Source organism: Poecilia mexicana, unplaced genomic scaffold (assembly GCF_051168715.1).
Source record: "Poecilia mexicana isolate PSO_F unplaced genomic scaffold, ASM5116871v1 scaffold_17, whole genome shotgun sequence".
NCBI classification, from domain to species: domain Eukaryota; kingdom Metazoa; phylum Chordata; class Actinopteri; order Cyprinodontiformes; family Poeciliidae; genus Poecilia; species Poecilia mexicana.
The window spans coordinates 17986233-18005761 of NW_028263386.1; the positions used below are offsets into that span (position 1 = coordinate 17986233).

At 38.4% G+C, this 19529-nt stretch overlaps 2 protein-coding genes across 3 annotated transcripts; both read right to left on the reverse strand.

The window, feature by feature from the left end:
• Positions 1-886: 886 nt before the first annotated feature.
• slc25a42 (solute carrier family 25 member 42) lies at positions 887-11749 on the reverse strand. Of its 2 annotated transcripts, none has more exons than XM_015012496.2 (8): positions 11018-11749; positions 8166-8337; positions 5795-5906; positions 5614-5639; positions 5261-5427; positions 5056-5172; positions 4386-4537; positions 887-3817 (listed from the first exon to the last, which is right to left on the reverse strand). In XM_015012496.2, exons 2-8 carry the CDS (start codon positions 8283-8285, stop codon positions 3504-3506), a joined length of 1008 nt encoding a protein of 335 aa, XP_014867982.1. In that variant the 5' UTR covers positions 8286-8337; positions 11018-11749; the 3' UTR covers positions 887-3503. The 2 variants fall into 2 exon arrangements, with proteins under 2 accessions (XP_014867982.1, XP_014867984.1); XM_015012498.2 differs by lacking the exon at positions 11018-11749 and adding an exon at positions 10434-10966.
• A 2365-nt stretch (positions 11750-14114) lies between these two features.
• Positions 14115-18118, reverse strand: armc6 (armadillo repeat containing 6). Its single transcript, XM_015012495.2, has 8 exons — positions 17996-18118; positions 17604-17749; positions 16417-16502; positions 15776-16331; positions 15541-15686; positions 15323-15454; positions 15040-15177; positions 14115-14953 (listed from the first exon to the last, which is right to left on the reverse strand). Exons 2-8 carry the CDS (start codon positions 17722-17724, stop codon positions 14741-14743), a joined length of 1392 nt encoding a protein of 463 aa, XP_014867981.2. The 5' UTR covers positions 17725-17749; positions 17996-18118; the 3' UTR covers positions 14115-14740.
• Positions 18119-19529: the final 1411 nt, after the last annotated feature.

The window sequence follows — 19529 nt, forward strand, 5'->3', positions numbered from 1 at the left end:
ACTAAATTAAAATAAACTAAGCTAGAAATAAATAGGTTAATTTCAAAACCAAGTACCACAGAAAGGAAAGGAGGTTTAAGGACCATTGTGTTGCATAGTGTAATCCAATCATTTCTATTTAAAAAATATACATATTAAATTGATCTCCTTTATTTTTCTGAGACACCGAATTTTAGGTGTTGATATTTACAAGCAATAATCTTGAAAATTACATGAAAACAAGGCTTCAAATATTTCACTGCGTGAGTTTTATATTATGAAGTGTGATAAAATATGAACTTTTTCACAATATTCTAATTTTCTTTAGTTGTATCTCTTTTGCCAATAGGACAGTTGATGTATTTCTCCTAGAACATTTCATGTAGTTGGACCCATAACATAGTTTATACTTTAGACCAGACAAATCTCAATTACCGAAAAGCTCAATCTTAATCTCATCTGACCCAAAATCCTTATTCCAGGTATAGTTTCAGTATAATTTATCAAGTCACATGCTGACTAAAGGTTACTCTCTGTAATATGCCTTCAAAACATATGGTTGGGATGCAGATCAATCTGAATGTTAGATTTGATGACTCCAAGATGTCACTTTTTGTAAGTTTACTCTCCTTTATCCTCCTGCTCCATGATGGAAAACAACTATAGTTTGAACAAATCCACTTTGAGTCACATGGATCTGAAGTCCAAAAACCAACTCACTGAATAGCAGGTTCTCTTGTCTTTCCTGTCTTGAACAGCTACCAGGTACTTATTCCAGAAAGCATGGCATTTTTTTCTTCTGGATTTTATCTTTTTTTGTCAGGTAAGGCGCTAATCATGATGAGTGCTGCATAATACAGGAATATATAAAATACACACACACAGGGAACAGATGAATACAAATCAGTGCACCTTGAACATCCAGTTTTATTTGCAGAATCTGATATTTGAACATACTCCCACAGATACACCGTCATCACTATAGACTGGACAGATGATGAGGCTATTTAGTAGCTATGTTACATTCAATTGGCACAAATCAAGGAGTTACAAAAACAGCTGCAACCAAAGTAAACTCCACAATATCTTCTGCCGCAGCATAAAGTTTTTTTCTATTAAAGCTGTTGTCATCCAATTTTATCCGATTAACGAGCAAAACCGCCAACTTTTTTTGGCATTTTTCTGATTGTCTTTCTATCCTCTCTGTAGAGAAGCAGACATTAAATGTCATTTTTAAAAATCATTTTAAAATGAAGCTGTCCTTAAATATCAGCCCAAAAAGTGTTGGAATGAATTGGGAATCTTGTATAAGAACAATAAAACCTCAGACAAAAATACTCTGCAAGGCAGTTAGTCTTACAAAATTCATAGTAAATCTGGACCTGTACAGTAGTTAATACATTCAGTCACTGATATTAAAACGTCTTTCAAACAGCTGCTGTTTCTTCAACACTCGTCACTTCAAAACCACGTGAAAACGTCGACATAGGTTAGTAGAATCAGCTCAGTTATGTTAAAAACGAAGCTGTTGCTGCTAGGCACTTGAGTGTCAGAAATTAACCTTCATTCAGGCTGTAGTTACCGTTTCATTTGAGCCCCAAGCGCTGGCTCAGACGTCGCCATGGTTACAGACTCGAAGCTGATCAAGGTTCGTCACTACAGAGTTGGACCGGAAATCGATATGAATGCAACTGGCAGTTACTGGTTCCCAGTAGCTCATAGGAAATGAGCTCAAAAGCATCCCACTAAGAATTTTACTGAAACCTTGTGCTTTGGTCAGATGGGACCAAGATTTTTGGCAAAAAAAATAAAAATGAAAACAGCAGAGGTTGTTGTGAAACAAAGATGACTGTGTAGGAAAGGAGCTCAAAACCACCTGCTTGGTACGGTGGAGGATCTGTATTGCTGTGGGCTAGTTTCACTTCCGTAGCCCTGGGCATCCCATTGGAGTGCGTCAGAGTTTATTTACCCTAAGGGGATTTAACTGGGATTCCGCCCAACGCATGAATAAATGTGCTCAGTTGTGTTATTTTTCACATGCAATAAAGTAAAAACTAAAAAAGAAACACTTTGTTTTACGCATCTTTATGAGGGCTGCAAAAAATTATGGACACAGAAAGAAAATGCATCAAACAAACATTAAATCATGTTGTTCAGCTCCATAAGGGCATAAAATACAAATCATATCCTGCTCTCCAGTCTGCCTGGACCTGCACTCTGCTCCACTTGGCTGTGCATTAGGAGCTCAACCATCCTGCCTTGGTATGTCAGTTCTAAGTATAGAAACCACTGGCGCTGTTCAGCGACAGTCAGCTTGCATCGATAGTGTTCCAGTGTTAACCTGCTGAACTGAAAGCAAAATGAGCAAATTGGCTGTAGAAAGAGTCGTTTGCTTGACACCAACTCGCAATGTGTTATAGTTAGATAAAGACAATACTGAGCACGCTACAAAAAGTACAACAAAACATTTTTTAAAAATCACATATTGGGTAGGTGTTTGCATATTTCCAGTCGGCTTATTCAGACAGTCCCTGCTGCTACAGCTCTACACTGTTAATCCTCCCCAAAAGGGAGATTTCAAAGTTGTTTCAGTGACCTTTCACAGCCACAGGAATCATCTTTTCTCTTCTGAAAATACGTACAGAAACACACCAATAAGCTATCAGTCCTGACAGCAAACGGAAGACATCACCTGTATACAGATAAGGAGGGTCGTTAAAATGCCTCAGTCTTGGACATCTTCAATCCTCAACATTAGTTAAAAACAAATTAGCACGTTGTTATAGCGCCAGCAGCAACAGGGCTGTAAACCTAACAACGGTGATATTCAGTAGGGGGCGTTTTACTGGATTACACCAGGAAGTGTTTGACTAAGATCAGAATGATGTATTCCTCAACAACCACATGCCAGGGGGCGCGAAATCTGTACTGATGCACTTTAAAAAAAAATCTTTTTAAAAAGCTAACATGTCTACACTGAAATCAACATAAACAATATAGACACTTAATACTCAACTGTCTTGGCACTGGCATAAAACAGCTTGTGTGTTATTCAATTACCTGTGGGTGAAGTTGGAAACACCTTGAACTTTTGATCTAGTTGCTGTGGTTAATGCTATGACATACAGTGGTGGGGGGGGAGGAACTCAACTCTGTTTTTAAACATACCAACATATAATCTGCAACAAACTCAGATTATTACCTTTGGTTTAACGGCTTAAACCCAATGTGAGACCTCCATGTCCGTACCTCTAAACTTTCACAGAAATCCTCTCCGCAGGGCTGGAGCATTATGATTTATAAGCACGCAATAAAGTGATCATATTGCACTTGACGACAGGTTGTAGCAGGTACGTTCACCTCACATTTCAACCTAAGGAGCCCGTTGTTAGTTTTTGTGCGTTTGTTTCTTTCACTAATAAACATTCTCTCAGTTTCCTGTTCTGCTTCACGTCCGGCAGCTCGTGGGATCAGGTCACTACACTCTCAGCGGCGTCCTCTCTGGGTCTCTGGTGCTACTGGGTTTATCCCTTTTGATGCAGCTTCCTCAGGAGGATCTGTGTGAGGTCAAAGGTGGTGAAGCTGATCCCCACTGCTACAGGTCCTTTGACCCAGTTCATGCTGAGACCTTTGTACAGGCCTCGGATAACCCCCTCCTCGGACACGATTTCTTTCATTGTGCCCAGGATGGTGCCGTACGTGTGACCTGTGACCCCTGCGGTCTGCATGCGCCGCCTCACCACATCCAGAGGGTAGGACGCCGACTGGCCGATGAGGCCGGCGCAGGCTCCGAAAGCCAGACGCTCATAGGAGTAAGGCTGCAAGCGGCCGCTGTGCTCTGCATGAGACAGGAAGTTATAAGGCAGGAGAACGCTGCAAAAGTATTTACACCCCTTGAACTTTTCCACATCTTTTGTTGCACAATTATCAATGTGTTTTATTGGGATTTTAATTGATAGACCAACACAAAATTGTGCAGTCGTAGCAAAAGATTTCAGTTTAAAAATTAAAGATTTTTAAAGATTCAATAGAGTTACTGTGTGCTGCGCAGGGAATACATCACCATTATTAATGTAACTTGTTTGTAATTTTATGATGATTATGTGTTTGTTTTGGGGGTTTTAAAAGCAGTATTTGTGAGGCTTTGAACAATATTTTTTATCAACAATTTCACTGCCATCCCAAAGAGGACCACAAGATATCATGACAAAATCTTAAGTAAATATCGTCCACTCCTACTGCACTATTATTTATTACTTTGTGTTGATCTATTACATAAATTTACCAGTGAAAGACATTGAACTTTGTAGCTGCAATGTAACAACATGTTAAAAAAGTTCCAAGGGAAACAAATTACCTTTAAATCATTTGTTTTATGTAAGAAATTAAATCAAAGTGTTTCGTACCTGCATGTAACTTTTTTAGCGTTTCATAAGTAAAAAAGCTGAGACCAGCGTAGGGTACGACACCAAGGATGGTCGGAGTGAAACCTCGATATAACGTCTTCAGGCCCTCTTCTCGAGAGATTCGCACAAAAACATGTAAAATGTTGCTGTACCTAAACAGAGAGGAGGGGGGGGAACTTAACACATGTCTTTATTTGTTGTTGGCAGAGTAAAATTGATCAAAAACAAGTATCAAAGCAGCATGATGTGCCGAGTTCAGCAAGTCTTGGCTAAGCAGGTGACAACAAGACAAACAGGAAGCAACAATCTTACTCTGTGTCCAAATCCTACATATTTTAGCTTGTCAAACATGGCTGAACTGAATTACCTACTCAGCTTTATGTCTAGTGTAGCAGATGCCTAATGAATCATTCATTTCATTTAATTAGGTGTGTTTAACCAGGGAATCCTCCCTTGAGGTCTGACATTGTACTCTCAGTTTAATTGATGAAACATTGTACAGCATTCCTTGCTCTTACTTGTCCAGTGTCCTGCCATGTTGCTGCATATTTAATCCTATTTGTGCTAAAGTGGTTGCACCTATTGGCTCAGCAGCTACTAAAGAAATCTTGTCAAGCTTACTGAAGAACATTTAAGAAGAATATACATAAACTATGAAAAATGGCCTTACATTTCCTTGGGAGTGACAGCCATTCTGGCCCTCACCATGTCCAGAGGATAGGTCAGCATGGAGGCTGTGATCCCAGCCAGAGACCCAGCCACCAATCTGGGGATTGGAGGGAGGGTCCTGGAACAAAGATACGACGGCACCAATTCATCCTACCGTTTGAACAATGAGCTTCACCCACAAGCTGAACAAAATAAAGTACACCTACTTCCCCTGGAAGCCATAATATCCCCCCAGCAGCCTTTTGTACTGCTCGTGTGCACAGAACTGGATGGCAGCATACGGGATGACTCGCACCATCGTAGCGGAGTTCCCCCTCCACAAACTGAGGAAGCCATCCTTCAGGTAGGTGCGGTAGATCAGCTTATAAGCTTCCTGTAGCATAGTGTTTGCAAAATAAATAATTAATATAAGATATTTATTTTACCTTCATAGCTTTCTAAACCATATCATAGTCTGAAGAAATATGCCAACGATTTAAATCACATCTTTATATCCAGACCAAAATGCGATAAATTCCACTTTTTGGCTTAAGTAACTTCAAATATTTAATGAACATACCTTGGCGGAGAATCTTGCTGAGGACACTGGAAGAAAACCACAAAGATGAAGAAAATATGATTAATCTCCATACACCATTCCTCATTCATCCAGTTTATTTGAAGGAAAATAATATTAACCTACAATTCCTTAAGGGCTTTTTCCATGTAAAACTACTTATAGCTCAGTAGAGCTATATTACCTTGGAAGATGATTTTAGTTCTGTCCAACGGGGCCACGGCGGTCTTGGCCACGGCTCCGGCTAAAGCCCCAGAGAAAAGCGAGTTGAGGACCGATCGACTCTGCTTGATCTCCTGCATAGTCATGAAGAAATCCTGTTATTCTAAACAATGTCCGTACAGGAACACAGGTGTGCTTAAAATGCTGTTTACCATCAAGCCAGAGTTACTGTTGGATAAAAGCAAATCATCCCATAAACGGATGTTAAAATAGTCAAACTTACAATGAAGCAGAGTGAAAATCAGATGGTTGATTTTAGATACAATAAGAGGTGGATGGATTGCAGAAAGTAGAAATTGATATCCTAAAATAAAATATTAGCCTTGTAAAGCATTCATAACGTAATATTTATGAAGATGCCTTTACTGATAACAAAATGTATCAATAAAGGCTCCATCATGTAATGAAATCCCTGGAAAGCCTGAATTTCTGATACTACTAGGAATATAAAAAACAAAACATTTTCAGCATAAAAATACAGACAGAAAAGAAAAATGCTTAAGGGAGTCAAGCCCTCCACCTTCATACGTCGCCTTAATTCACTGTGGCTGCAGATAATGTTTAACTGAATGTATGTTTTCTTCAGAGATGCTTGATTTGTGTGTTTAACCTCTTGCCAGGTGACCAGATTCACTGTATAAGTGGGATGTAAGTCCAGGAACTGCTTACATACAAGTTTGGGTTCAATTGAATCTTATATTGTAGTTTGTCTCTACGCTTGTAATGATGCCATCATTTGGCATATATGCCCATTTTCTTCTTTCTGTTCCTCATCTGTGCTTCCGTCACTCTGTGACTTTTAGCACTTTGTGTCTGGGGTGAGAATCTGCTCCCAGAAGACTAACTGGCTAAATATGACGCTGGTAAATAAAATGTAAGTTCATAGCAGTAACAATATATTAAGTAACAGTTACTGTAGACCAGTCGTCTGTGATACAAATATTGGACGCACTGATATTACGATGGCGATATATTTACAGCCTTAATCTACGATTTAATTTTTAGATTATTATACAGAGAGACTCCTATTATTGCAACCCAGAAAAGGAATTATAACTACTACTTGTTAGAAACTGTGACTACTCACTTTTAACCCAGAAAAGGAATTAGATTAGTCACTTTAGCTTAGTTTTTCAGAAACTGTAGAGTACTCACTATTTAGATGCAGAGACCAGAAGCCCAGAGGACACTTTTGGATCAACATTGTTACACTACTTTTCAGACTCCGGTTCTCCCAACACAGAAATGGAATCAGACCAGAGGAAACTTAGCAACCCTGAACAGGAGCACTTAGTTTACATACTTTAGATCAACATTAGATGTTTCATTTTTTGCTCTTTTCTTTGGTTTGTTATTTTGTTTGCATTTCCTTTTAAATCCTGTAAAGCACTTTGTATCGCCTTGTTGCTGAAAATGTGCTACATAAATAAAATGACCTTTACAACAAGTTCAACGTCATAAACAAAACTCAGCAGTTATTTCCACTGAGGAACACACATAAGGTTTACTACATAGAATAAATTATTGTATGCTTATTTTTTAAATGTTATTCCTAGAGTCATCATAGCTTTTGAAAAAAAATACTTTATTCTATAATTTATACAATACACAGAAAAAAAACACACCAAAAACATTTTTTGTAACTTGAAATAGACAATTTACAATTTCTGCCAGGCAAAAACACAAAATTCAGATTTATTTTGTAACCAGTGAATTCACCATAGCCAAACTGGCTGAGGTACGTCATGTCAGCAACAACACTCTGGTCTGGAAGTAGTTACTGATTATACATCTAAATTGTATCACTTTTAAACTAAAATGGAACATCCTGGACTTGGAAATATTGGCAGACTTTTGGAAATCTGGCAATAAGAGACAACCATTTACATTTAATGATAAAGGAGGCTCACCGATTTTAGTTGGATTTATTTAAATTGTTTTTTATGGAAGTTATTGTGAATCATTGTAACCTTTTACTTCAAACATTTCATCTTCAAGTGAAAGTGGTTAAAGGCAAGAATCAGTATCGGCTGGTGATTTGATGCAAGTTTTGGTCCCTGCATCTCTAATTACAAATTTCTTTAGAATGATTTGCTTGAATTATAAATGCATACTGAAATGTTCAATCCTTTTTTATCAGTTTAGGTTTCTGATTATTGGAAAAAATAACATGATGAATAACGATGCAAAACCCTTGGTTACTAAAAATAACAGATTATTAACTTAATCAGTCGCTTTAAGTCTAATAGACAACTAACTCAAATAGCCCAAATTCATTTATTTTCTTTTTAAAATTAGTGAATGTATAGATCTTCATAAAAAAGGGGCGTCACCTCAGAGCTTGCTTCTGACTGGCTGGAGGAAGTGATCGGCAGCACCTCTCCTTTCGTCAGCGGGGACAGCTTTTTCTGGACTCCACTTCCCATCCCCACGGATTCACCAAGAACACTCATGCATTTAACTCACAGGGAGGACGGGGGTGCAAGTACCACAGAAAGGTGAGAGCTGCAAGAGGTCAGCAGAAAGAAAAGAGAGTTCAGTTTCAGGTTGGACTAAATATAAAACAAGCATGGTGTCATGACTAAATGTATTCTCTTGCTACTAAAGAAAAGCATCAGGATCAGGTGACAAAGCATGACTTTGCTCCCATGCAAACACTGCTTACAAACCTGAGTTTGCCTTAAGAACAGCTACATTATGTGAACACAAACAGATCTATTCCATTTAGGACACTATGAGCAAGAAGAATCAGAAGACTGCCAAGACAAGCCTCCACATGCATGTTACGCTGTAGTAAAGAAAACAGGCCGTGAAGGACACCGCTGAGGACTTGTAGCTGTAAGTAGGTGAAAGGTGTCCATCTGTTGTGTTTTTCAGCAAACTCCAGTGCCAAAGACACCAGATCTCAGCTTTAGAACACGTCCTCCACTGTCAGGACAATCTAGTCTGAAAACACTTGACTGAGATCAGGTTTTAGCAATGAATCTTTTAAAATGGGATCCCAGTACTTTTGGAGACAAAGGGACTCACCTGCTTTCCCATGAGCTAATCATTTTTACCACACAAGTTGGCCATTCATGTAACCTTTGACCCTGTTAGTGGTTCACTGTTGAACATTGGGTCAGCTTCACAACTTTTAGTCACATACGTAAGCCTGAGTGTTGGTATGTACAGTTGAAAGCAGATATTAAAATAAGGTGTACAAACATATTTTTTTCAGACATTAAAATCAGTTCAACTGCAAGAACAACGATTATTTGTGATTTTTTTTTATTGAAAAGTTTTGAGAAATTTTCTTAGTATTTGGTAGAATTGCCTTTTAAGACTTAATGACTTGATGTTGAGTAATCTTTTTACAGTTTAGGTGATTTATTGCAAATATCTTTTTTATGATGTCACTTAAGAGAGCAGTGTGTTTAAGGTGTGCCTCAAAATACATCATCATATGCATCAGAAATTATTCAAGTAAACCTAACTCAACCTGAACAGGAAAAGCTCAGACAATTTCACTATTAAACAGGGAGGGAACAAATTTTCTGTTTGATGCAGTGAAAAAACATCTGTCTTTAAGTGTAAATCTGTGTGCCAACATTTACATTTATTTTCAAAGATTCCTGCATTTCATAAAAAAAAATTATTCATTTTTGCATGCTTTAATAAAATTAGTTGAACGGATCCTAAAATTTCCAGTAAAAGACCTTTTGACAACTAATTTATTTATTTGTGCAATAAATTGAGATAGCGATAGAAAAAAGAATAGTAGTACTCTCTAGCTCAGTACTCTTTGTCCCAGCTAGCATTTAGCTGTGTGTCTCATCACCAAAGCCCTGAAGAACAATAGATTCCTTTGTTTTGTGCCAAAAGCAAACAAAACCGGTATAGTGGGGGTTAGCCAGAAAGACAATGAGATAAAAAGCCCTGTGATGCTGTGAGACCTTAGAGGAGCCACAAACTGAAGTCAGTGTCAACTAGGACAAGCTTCGTCTGCAAAAAGCAGTGCTTAAGTTCAGCTCAATATACAAACGATAAGAGATTCAGAATGATTAAATCAAACCCATACTTCAGAAATTTTTATTTTGGTACATTGTTGCCTTCTCTGTTTAAATTCCCTGGAAGCTGAAAACTTTTAAATGAAGCACAACGACAAAGAGAGGACCGAAGCAGCCATGAAACAAGAGTACAAACAGCGAGTCTCCTGGAAAGTCGTGTAGTTAGGGGCAACCAACTCTGGCCTCAGTACGCCAGAGCTTTAAGAGAACAGACTCTCAGATGAACACATTAGAGGCCTTTGTTTCACCTCCTCCCCAATTCTTCCTTCTTCCTAATGCTTGTGATTTTTCTCCTCTCTTGACCAATACTCCTGCCTATATAATAAAGTATTCTTCATATTTTAGCCAACTTTCGAGTTCAACTGGGCCACCTAATGTCTGCTGATAAGACAATCACTAACAGATTTAAGAAAATATGGATAAAGAATGCAAAAACAGACTCATTAGTTAAGACAAGCAGAGAAAATATTTCCATGACACCATTACGGTATGGTCTTTTAATTAAATGTCAGAGACGGCATGGCGCTTAAAGAAAAACAAAACTAACCCTACCTCACTTGTTGCTGCAAACTGCTGCTCAGCTGGCTGAAAGAAGGCTCCTACATTGTTCTCAAGCTAATAAATTGTATTATGTAGGAGAGATAATTGAAGCTTATCTGATGAAACAAACTAACTTAGTCCACCTAAGCATTTTATTTACTTTAAATCTTTGTTAAAATGTTCTGGTATTTGCTCATACGTGACAAACCTATAACCACCACTCATCCCTTAAACTGGTGTTTCCCCAACCCTGGTCCTCAAGGCACCTACGTGTTTGTTTTAGGCGTTTCCCTGATCCAGCACACCTGATTTCATTTGATGTCTAATTAACAGCGTTTGGTTGAGCTGCAGTCATCTGAATCTGGCGTGTTAAAGAGGAGCAACATATAAAACATGGGACTCTTTTTGTATTGTGACTGTTCATATTACTCAACTAGGATGTGACGATATTTATAAAGTTAAGTGCTGAAATAATTTAAGTGTCGAGCTCTGCTTGGTGCCCCAGGCTTATTGAAACTTGTCCACAAACAAACCCAATGAATATTTGCATCCAGCTGGATGAAGCCATCTAGTAAAATAAACACCCGGTACCTTACCTTGAAGCTCACACCAGCTCGAATGGTTCTTAAGGTTTGATATCCCACTCTTGATGTTTAACTTTGAGTCGTCTGCGGGATCTTCAGCGGATGTTTAACGAACTGGTACTAGGTTAAGTAACGTAAGCTAGCTGTTAGCTCCTCCCGCTACATTACCGTCAACACTACTCTGTTCTACAGCGCAGCGGAGACATAAACCATGGAGGAATGCTAACAGAAGTTACATCTGGACTTCAAATGCACTATTTTTCTGTACAGCTTAAAACGCCAGCCGCCCAGCAGTGACTTCATGTGACAGCCATCATCCACGCTCTTGCATCTCCATCGTTACTACTCCTGTCAGCCACCCGAGGCAGGTTTGACAAGGACGAGCAGCGTGGCATTGTGGGAAATGAAGTGTAAACGAGACGAAGCACGCTTGGATAGGTGGGTTAGAGGGGCGTGAACGACAGCCTTAAAAGTAAGACGCTTTCCCTGTTTGTTTTATTTTCTCCCATGGTTACTGTAATGTTTCCAGTTCACTGACGTTTTTTGTCTTTGTTTTTTTTTTTTTTTTGTGGAAAATTATTCTCCTGTGAATAAATTGAAATTGTTGAGAAAAGATTATTATGATCGTGTAATTATGTTTAACAGCCTTCAGTCATTTAGTCTGCAGTCATGCCAAGTATTTAGTTAATAATACCTAAATAGAACCGGTGTAAATAAATTACACAAATATATATATATATATATATATATATATATATATATATATATATATATATATATATATATATATATATATATATATATATATATATATATATATATATATATATATATATACAGGTGCTGGTCATAAAATTAGAATATTGTGATAAAGTTCATTATTTTCCATAATGTCATGATAAAAATTAAATTGTCATATATTTTAGATTCATTGCACACCAACTGAAATATTTCAGGTCTTTTATTGTTTTAATTTTGATGATTTTGGCAAACAGCTCATGAAAACCCAAAATCCCTGTCTCAAAAAATTAGAATATTATGAAAAGGTTCTCTGAACGAGCAATAAAAATAATCATCTGAATCAACAAAGTAACTCTAAACACCTGAAAAAGATTCCTGATGCCTTTAAAAACTCCCAGCCTGGTTCATTACTCAAAACCGCAATCATGGGTCAGACTGCTGACCTGACTGATGTCCAGAAGGCCATCACTGACATCCTCAAGCAAGAGGGTGAGAAACAGAAAGAAATTTCTGAACGAATCGGCTGTTTGCAGAGTGTTATATCAAGGCACCTCAGTGGGAAGTCAGTAGGAAGGAAAAAGTGTGGCAGAAAACGCTGCACAACGAGAAGAGGTGACCGGACCCTGAGGAAGATTGTGGAGAAGGACCGATTCCAGACCAAATTAAATTTTCATCTCCATAAAACTTTTCAGCAGATGGAAGCATGAAGTGCTCCAAAATCTTCTGATAGCTGCTGCATTGATCCTGCCCTTGATAAAACCCAGTGGACCAACACCAGCAGCTGACATGGCACACAGACCATCACTGACTGTGGGTACTTGACACTGGACTTCTGGCATTTTGGCATTTCCTTCTCCCCAGTCTTCCTCCAGACTCTGGCACTTTGATTTCCGAATGACATGCAAAGTTTGCTTTCATCCGAAAAAAGTACTTTGGACCACTGAACAACAGTGGTCCAAAGTGCTGCTTCTCTGTAGCCCAGGTCAGGCGCTTCTGCCGCTGTTTCTGGTTCAAAAGTGGCTTGACCTTTGACCTGGGGAATGCGGCACCTGTAGCCCATTTCCTGCACACGCCTGTGCACAGTGGCTCTGGATGTTTCTACTCCAGACTCAGTCCACTGCTTCCCCCAAGGTCTGGAATCGGCCCTTCTCCACAATCTTCCTCAGGGTCCGGTCACCTCTTCTCGTTGTGTAGCGTTTTCTGCCACACTTTTTCCTTCCTACTGACTTCCCACTGAGGTGCCTTGATATAACACTCTGCAAACAGCCGATTCGTTCAGAAATTTCTTTCTGTTTCTCACCCTCTTGCTTGAGGATGTCAGTGATGGCCTTCTGGACAGCAGTCAGGTCAGCAGTCTGACCCATGATTGCGGTTTTGAGTAACGAACCAGGCTGGGAGTTTTTAAAGGCCTCAGGAATCTTTTTCAGGTGTTTAGAGTTACTTTGTTGATTCAGATGATTATTTTTATTGCTCGTTCAGAGAACCTTTTCATAATATTCTAATTTTTTGAGACAGGGATTTTGGGTTTTCATGAGCTGTTTGCCAAAATCATCAAAATTAAAACAATAAAAGACCTGAAATATTTCAGTTGGTGTGCAATGAATCTAAAATATATGACAATTTAATTTTTATCATGACATTATGGAAAATAATGAACTTTATCACAATATTCTAATTTTATGACCAGCACCTGTATATATATATTATATACTATACTTTACTATTTTTTGTGCATAGCCTGTAAATAGCAAAAGGAAAAATTACACTTTTGCAAACTAAAGGTCGGGAAAATAATCTGTCAGTTGATCTCAGTTGTTCCTACTCTATAGTTGAGATCATTGTAGTAGATTTCAGATTTTATATGTGTACAAATAAGTCATAATACAGAGTAACATCTTAGCCAGGAAGTCTAGAACTTTCTACACACTTTCATCACACTTTTCAGATGCTACTTGTGGAAAAATTTAATCTTTCTATGGGATTTTTTTTTCATTATTATTTTTAACTAAAAATACCTAAATATCTGGAATAATATTCAAAAATATTATATTTCTTGCTGATATATTAATCATATTTACGTAGAAATGCATTGATAACAATTTTGCGGCTAACTTTTGATTTACTTTTTTTTTTCTAAACTTTGACTAAACTAATTCGGTGACAGTCAGTTCTGAGTAACATGCTCCATTCTGGTAACTTGATTAAACTTTTTAAAAAATAAATTTCAGTAAGTAAATTTGACTCTACACAACTCAATTGGAATCCATATTACATACATTTCTCTCATACATGTAACACAACAGGATGATGATGATGCCTATCTTCAGCTGTCATGGGGTGAGAGGTGAGGTACAAAGTAAATACAATATTGTATTTGTTTACTTTTTTATTTAGGGTAAATTCAGAACTTCAGTAGTGCCTGTTTTATGAATATGAATGTGGCATTGTGGGAAATGCCACGTTCATATTCAACAGAGACTATGAATGTGACTTATTCACAGTCAAATTGAATATGCCTATTTGAATGCAAATTAGAAGAGTAAACAAAATTGAATAATATAAAAAAGTAAATGGTAAGTGGGGAATAAAAATTAAACAAAAAGAAACTACCAACTAAAAACGAAATTAGCAGTGCAAGGCATTCAATTGGTGTTCAGGCTCAGCCAATATAGGAGATAAATTATAACAATACTGAACAGAAAGTTCATACAGATTGAACAAAAATGTACACATTAAAAAAAATTTAATTAAAAAGTTGTACAAAATCCTATTTGCATTGAGTTTTACATGTTTCAAACTGTATCGCTCCATTTGTTTTGGGGGGGAGGGATATTAATATTTGGGTTTTGCCAGAGTACATTAACTGTGTACTAACATCTACATTGAAACCAACCAGGTGTATTTATATCAACCATTGTCCATGAACACAGTGTAGCAACCTTACAGCATTCTCTGAAGATGCTGTAACATGACCGTTGTTGTTTTATTCCAATCTCAGTTGGTAATGCTGCCATGTTTCCCAGTCCAGAGCTCTCGAAGCTCCACTTTGCATCCCAGATCTCTGAGAGCAGCTTTACCGATGTCGCCGCAGTCTTCGTGCGTCTGCACAGCCTGACATATCAGAGCTTCTGCTCCCAGCTCCAGGATTTGTTGGCAGTAGTTACGCATTCTCGCAACAAGGTTTCTTATCAGCATGCATGCTTGTTTCTGTTTAATAAAAGGGACGAAAGGTCAGACATAAAGAGCTGGCGATCTTTGAGTGAGCACAACCAGCTTTAGTCATCTCATGTTACCTGCACATTCACAGAACCTGGATGGATCTTCATGGCCTGCACGGCAGCTATGACGCCTCCGTTCTCCACGATGACTTTGCAGTTGTTGGGTTTTCGCAGGGCGAGAACAGAGAGGCATGCGCAGGCCTGCTCGCAGACCTGCAGGAGAGCATGGACACGGTCCAGCATCGTCATTTGTTCATCTCCAAAAATGTCAACAGGTTGGGGTGTGGATACTTTCACAAGGTACTGCACAAGGCATTTAAAGCTAAAGCCAGAGAAGTAATATCCATGTAGGACTCACAGCAGGGTTGTTGATATGTCGGTTCATGGCAATAACAATAAGGTCAACCCCACCGGCATTAACGACCGCATCCTTCACGTCATCATTTCCTGCTATTGCACGTATGGCGCTGAGGACCTGCCGGACCAACTCCTGCAAGAGCAATAAACAATTCAGAGAAGAAGAAGAAAAGCACACTTGAATCTGTTTTTTCTTTTTCTTCTTCCTGTGTACGCTACCGGTGACTCATAGCTGTCTGCAAGTAAAGTCATCATGAATTTTAATCCTCCCAGATCGCAGATGTCTTGGCAAAACTCGTTCCTGACGGCCAGTCGTGATAAAGTGGCACACAGTTCACTCAGAGCAGAAGTGTTGCTAAGATGAGCTGTGAAGCAGATACACACAGAATAAAAGTTCCTACAGCAATTAAATGTGCTTTATTTACAGACCAAGAACTTGATCAGATGGCCTCACCTTGTGCAGCCTCGATTAAAATCTTCAACCCATTGTGCTCTAGAACAATACTCTTGGCGTGTTCGTGAGCGTGCCCAAACGTAGCCCGGACATCGTCATCAAACGTCATGACCCGAAGGGCCCAGGAGGCCTCTTTGACGAGCGCGGCGCAGTCGCTGTGTCGCGTTATGGCACCGGTAAGCAGCGGCAGCATTCCGCCTTTCACCAGATCCTGTCTGTTCTGCTCATGCTTTATGCAGCAGTGACGCACCACACAGATGGCGACACACGTCACCGATGAATCTGCCTGGTACTTCTGAAGAACATCTACAAGAAACTGCCGTCCCTCTTTGTCCAACAGGTCTGGCTGTCCATCTGTCAGCGCGGCCAGAGCGGACAGCCCGGCCAAGGCGCAATCCCGCTCCTCCACGCTCTTTTTGCAGTAGGAGAGAATGACGGGATACGCGCCTTTCTGAGCAGCCAAGTACCTCTGCGCAAATCCAAGCAAGCACTGCTCGGTGAAGCATTTTATGTCTGCTGTCGCAGTATTGTTTCCAATCCGGAGAGATTCCAAAGCCTGCGATCAGGACAAGACGTGAACACAGTAAAAATTGCAGTTCGTGTGCCAAACGAATGTTTTTATCAGCTGGATCAAGACTCACCTGTAAGACCTCATGAGTTTGCTCTTCTTGATTGTCATTAGATGAAGCAGCAGGAACAACTTTCACTATGCAACTGAGATCCACACCTGCATCAGCAAATAAACCTGTTATCAGTCATATTCCTATGTTAAGATGACCTGAGCTCTACAACAAGCTTAGATTTGTGTTTGCAGTCCATCTTTGAGTGCTTCAACTACATTTTACCATGTCATTTATTATACTACATTCAGCATTTGTTGATGTTCATTTTCAACATTCTTGCTTTTGTTTTAGAGCTTAGACAACCGTTGCACCTTTTCATATGTGATTTGCACATAATCACATAATTTGAATTGGTATAGATTTGAATATCATCTTGGTCTTATTGTGTTGAGCTAAAATATATACAAACAGGAGACAGAGGTTTCATTCATCCGTTGTGACTCACCAGTGCAAGGCTCTAAACATTTTTGGTGTCAAAATAACAACCTTTTACAAACTGAAATTTTAAAGTATGAATTAGGGCTGCATATCGCTGGGATTTCATTGCTGAATAGTGATGATGCTGGAATTCATCAACCCAACTTTGTTCCAGGTTTCTCCTTCTTGTCCATCATCACAAGGTTCCCATCACTCTCTGTAAACTTTAACACCTCTGTCTCTTAGATGTATATTTTTAGAGATTTTTTTTTATTTTTTTTTCTATTCTTAATGCACCTGGCCAAAAACCCACTAACTTTCCTTTTAAAGTTGGTGAGTGCAGCTTGTATTTAGATGCGCTCAATAGTTACAGTATCTTGGGGCTAAGCCATTCAGTAATTTAAAAACTAAAAAAAGTATTTTAAAGTAAATTCTCTGAGAAACAAGGAGCCAGTGTAAGGACTTCAAGATTTTTTTCTATGCTATTCAGATTATTGTAGCCAAACAGTACTTTCCACATAGAAATAATGTGATTATGACTGCTTTGCAACATAATGCTCTAGTTCAAATACCGAATTTCAGAATGAATAGAGGATGGTTGGATGAATGGATGCCATAAAATAGAATCACTAATTTTTCTGCACTTACATAGACCTGTAAAACAATACATAGACCACTCCAATGTTTATGTATCCAGTGATACAAAAACAAGTACTTTATATTTTAAATAGCCACATGTTGTGGCTTTGCCTCTTGATTTTTAGTGTGTATTTCTTTAGTTATTTTACCCTGAGACTCAAACTGCTCCACGGCTTCTCTCAGAGCCTCATCTGGATCCATCTCAAACTCCTCCATGTTTTCCCGGACAGCAGCATCAAATGTTTCTTGGGTGATCCGTCGCTTCGACATTTCTTCACGCTGTTACTTCCCCGCTCTGATACAAAACACGAACATGGCGGTGTTAAAAGATGACCACTATTTAATGCTAACCAAGCCCCACTTCGGATAACCATAAATGATGCTCGTTATTGCTAGCTAATGGATGGCTCATGTTATTTCTCCTTTTCACTGTGTAAGCAGCAGTAAACCCACAGTTAAATAAAATCTTTACCGTACAGTAAAAAGCTCTTATCTAAAATATTAACCTCGACAAAATCTGTGAAAAACAGCAATCAATTACCTCTATGTAGAAACAGACAACCGGCTTCGCGGTGCGATTGAATGTACGAAAGTAGCGTAGCTGGAAACACAGTAAGCGGGCATCAGTACGCAAGTGAGTTTTGTGAATAGCAAAATCCGCCCAACTTTGTGCACGCAGATATTTTGTCCGTTAAAACTAAGACTGCAAACATTCGTTCCTGTTAGCAGTTTTAAATAAATAAACAAACATTTCATTTAGGTGAGTAAAGTTCTCTGCAGATATCCATAAAATGCAAACTGAAAAAAGTAATGCAGAATGCGGAAGTTTTTCTTTGTAAGGTTATTTCAATGAACGTCCTTTCAAAATAAAGAGAACGTCGTGATTAAATATATATGTAAAAAGTGTGGGGTCAGTACACAATTTGTTTAGTGTGACCAAATTTCAAGTTTTATTTGCCAAAAAATTTACAACTGAAAGCTGCACCCTCTGTCTGCAAAATAAAATGCAGACAGTATTATAACAAAATAATAAATAAAAAAAATCATACCCATCAGTGTATTGTAATTTCATAACAATTCCACTAACTCAGGGCATTTTTGTATTATATCTAACACTTTCTCTTTTTGTTATTTATATATACATGTACTTTCCAGTTATGAAGTAATTAAGCATGCCAGATCTTCCAGCTTGAGGTGATCAGTTTCCAAATTATGTCTGTGTAGGTTGTGTTATGACCAACACTGCCATGCTGCTTGTTTGTCTTAATATGCACACATACATTACAGTATCAATAATTATTTATAATCTCAAAATACCTTGCGACTCAAGCACGGTGGAATAATGGACTTGGTGATTTTCAGATGTCTAGATTTTTTTTCCTTCTTTCTTTTTATTCTTTGAAAATGTAGACAGTGGATTTGGAAATATTTTCCATACTTATGCAACCTTCAAAAATAAATAAGTGAAGCAGCAGTCTTTTCCATATTTTCTGAACTTCATGGGTTTCTATGGGATGTTATCTAAACTTGAATAAAGAGAAACAAGAACATCTGTTCTTTCTGTTTAATTCCTTTCCTTGTGTAATTAATGTTTTCCTCTCTTCCTGATGTGCTTCTCGTTAAGAGCACCATGTCCAGTACATGCCCAAGACTCAATGTGTGATTCTAACACAGTTTTTAATGCTACTGTATGAGCCTACCTGAGCCCAGACTTACCTGCAAATTAATGGGGGGTGGGATTCACTATTTGTCCTGTTTGCACAAAGTACACACAGTGTATATCTTTGTAGGTTTTCAAAGGTAGTCAATGAAAAAGGAGGTAAGTGGAAAAACAGTGGAAAATTGGCACACTAACTTCACTCAGAAGTAAGTTTGCCAGTTGATGCAGCAGATTACTCTGCAGGTACTTCTGCACTCTCATCCCTTTTAACATATATGCTTAAAATAAAGTTGTTGTTGGATTTTTTTTTTTTTGTATTTTCTATCTAAAACATTTTCTGTCAAAACTGCAGCTTTTTGGAGCACCAGGTGAGATTTGTCAAACTTTCACAGTATCTTGAAATTAGGAAGTGCAG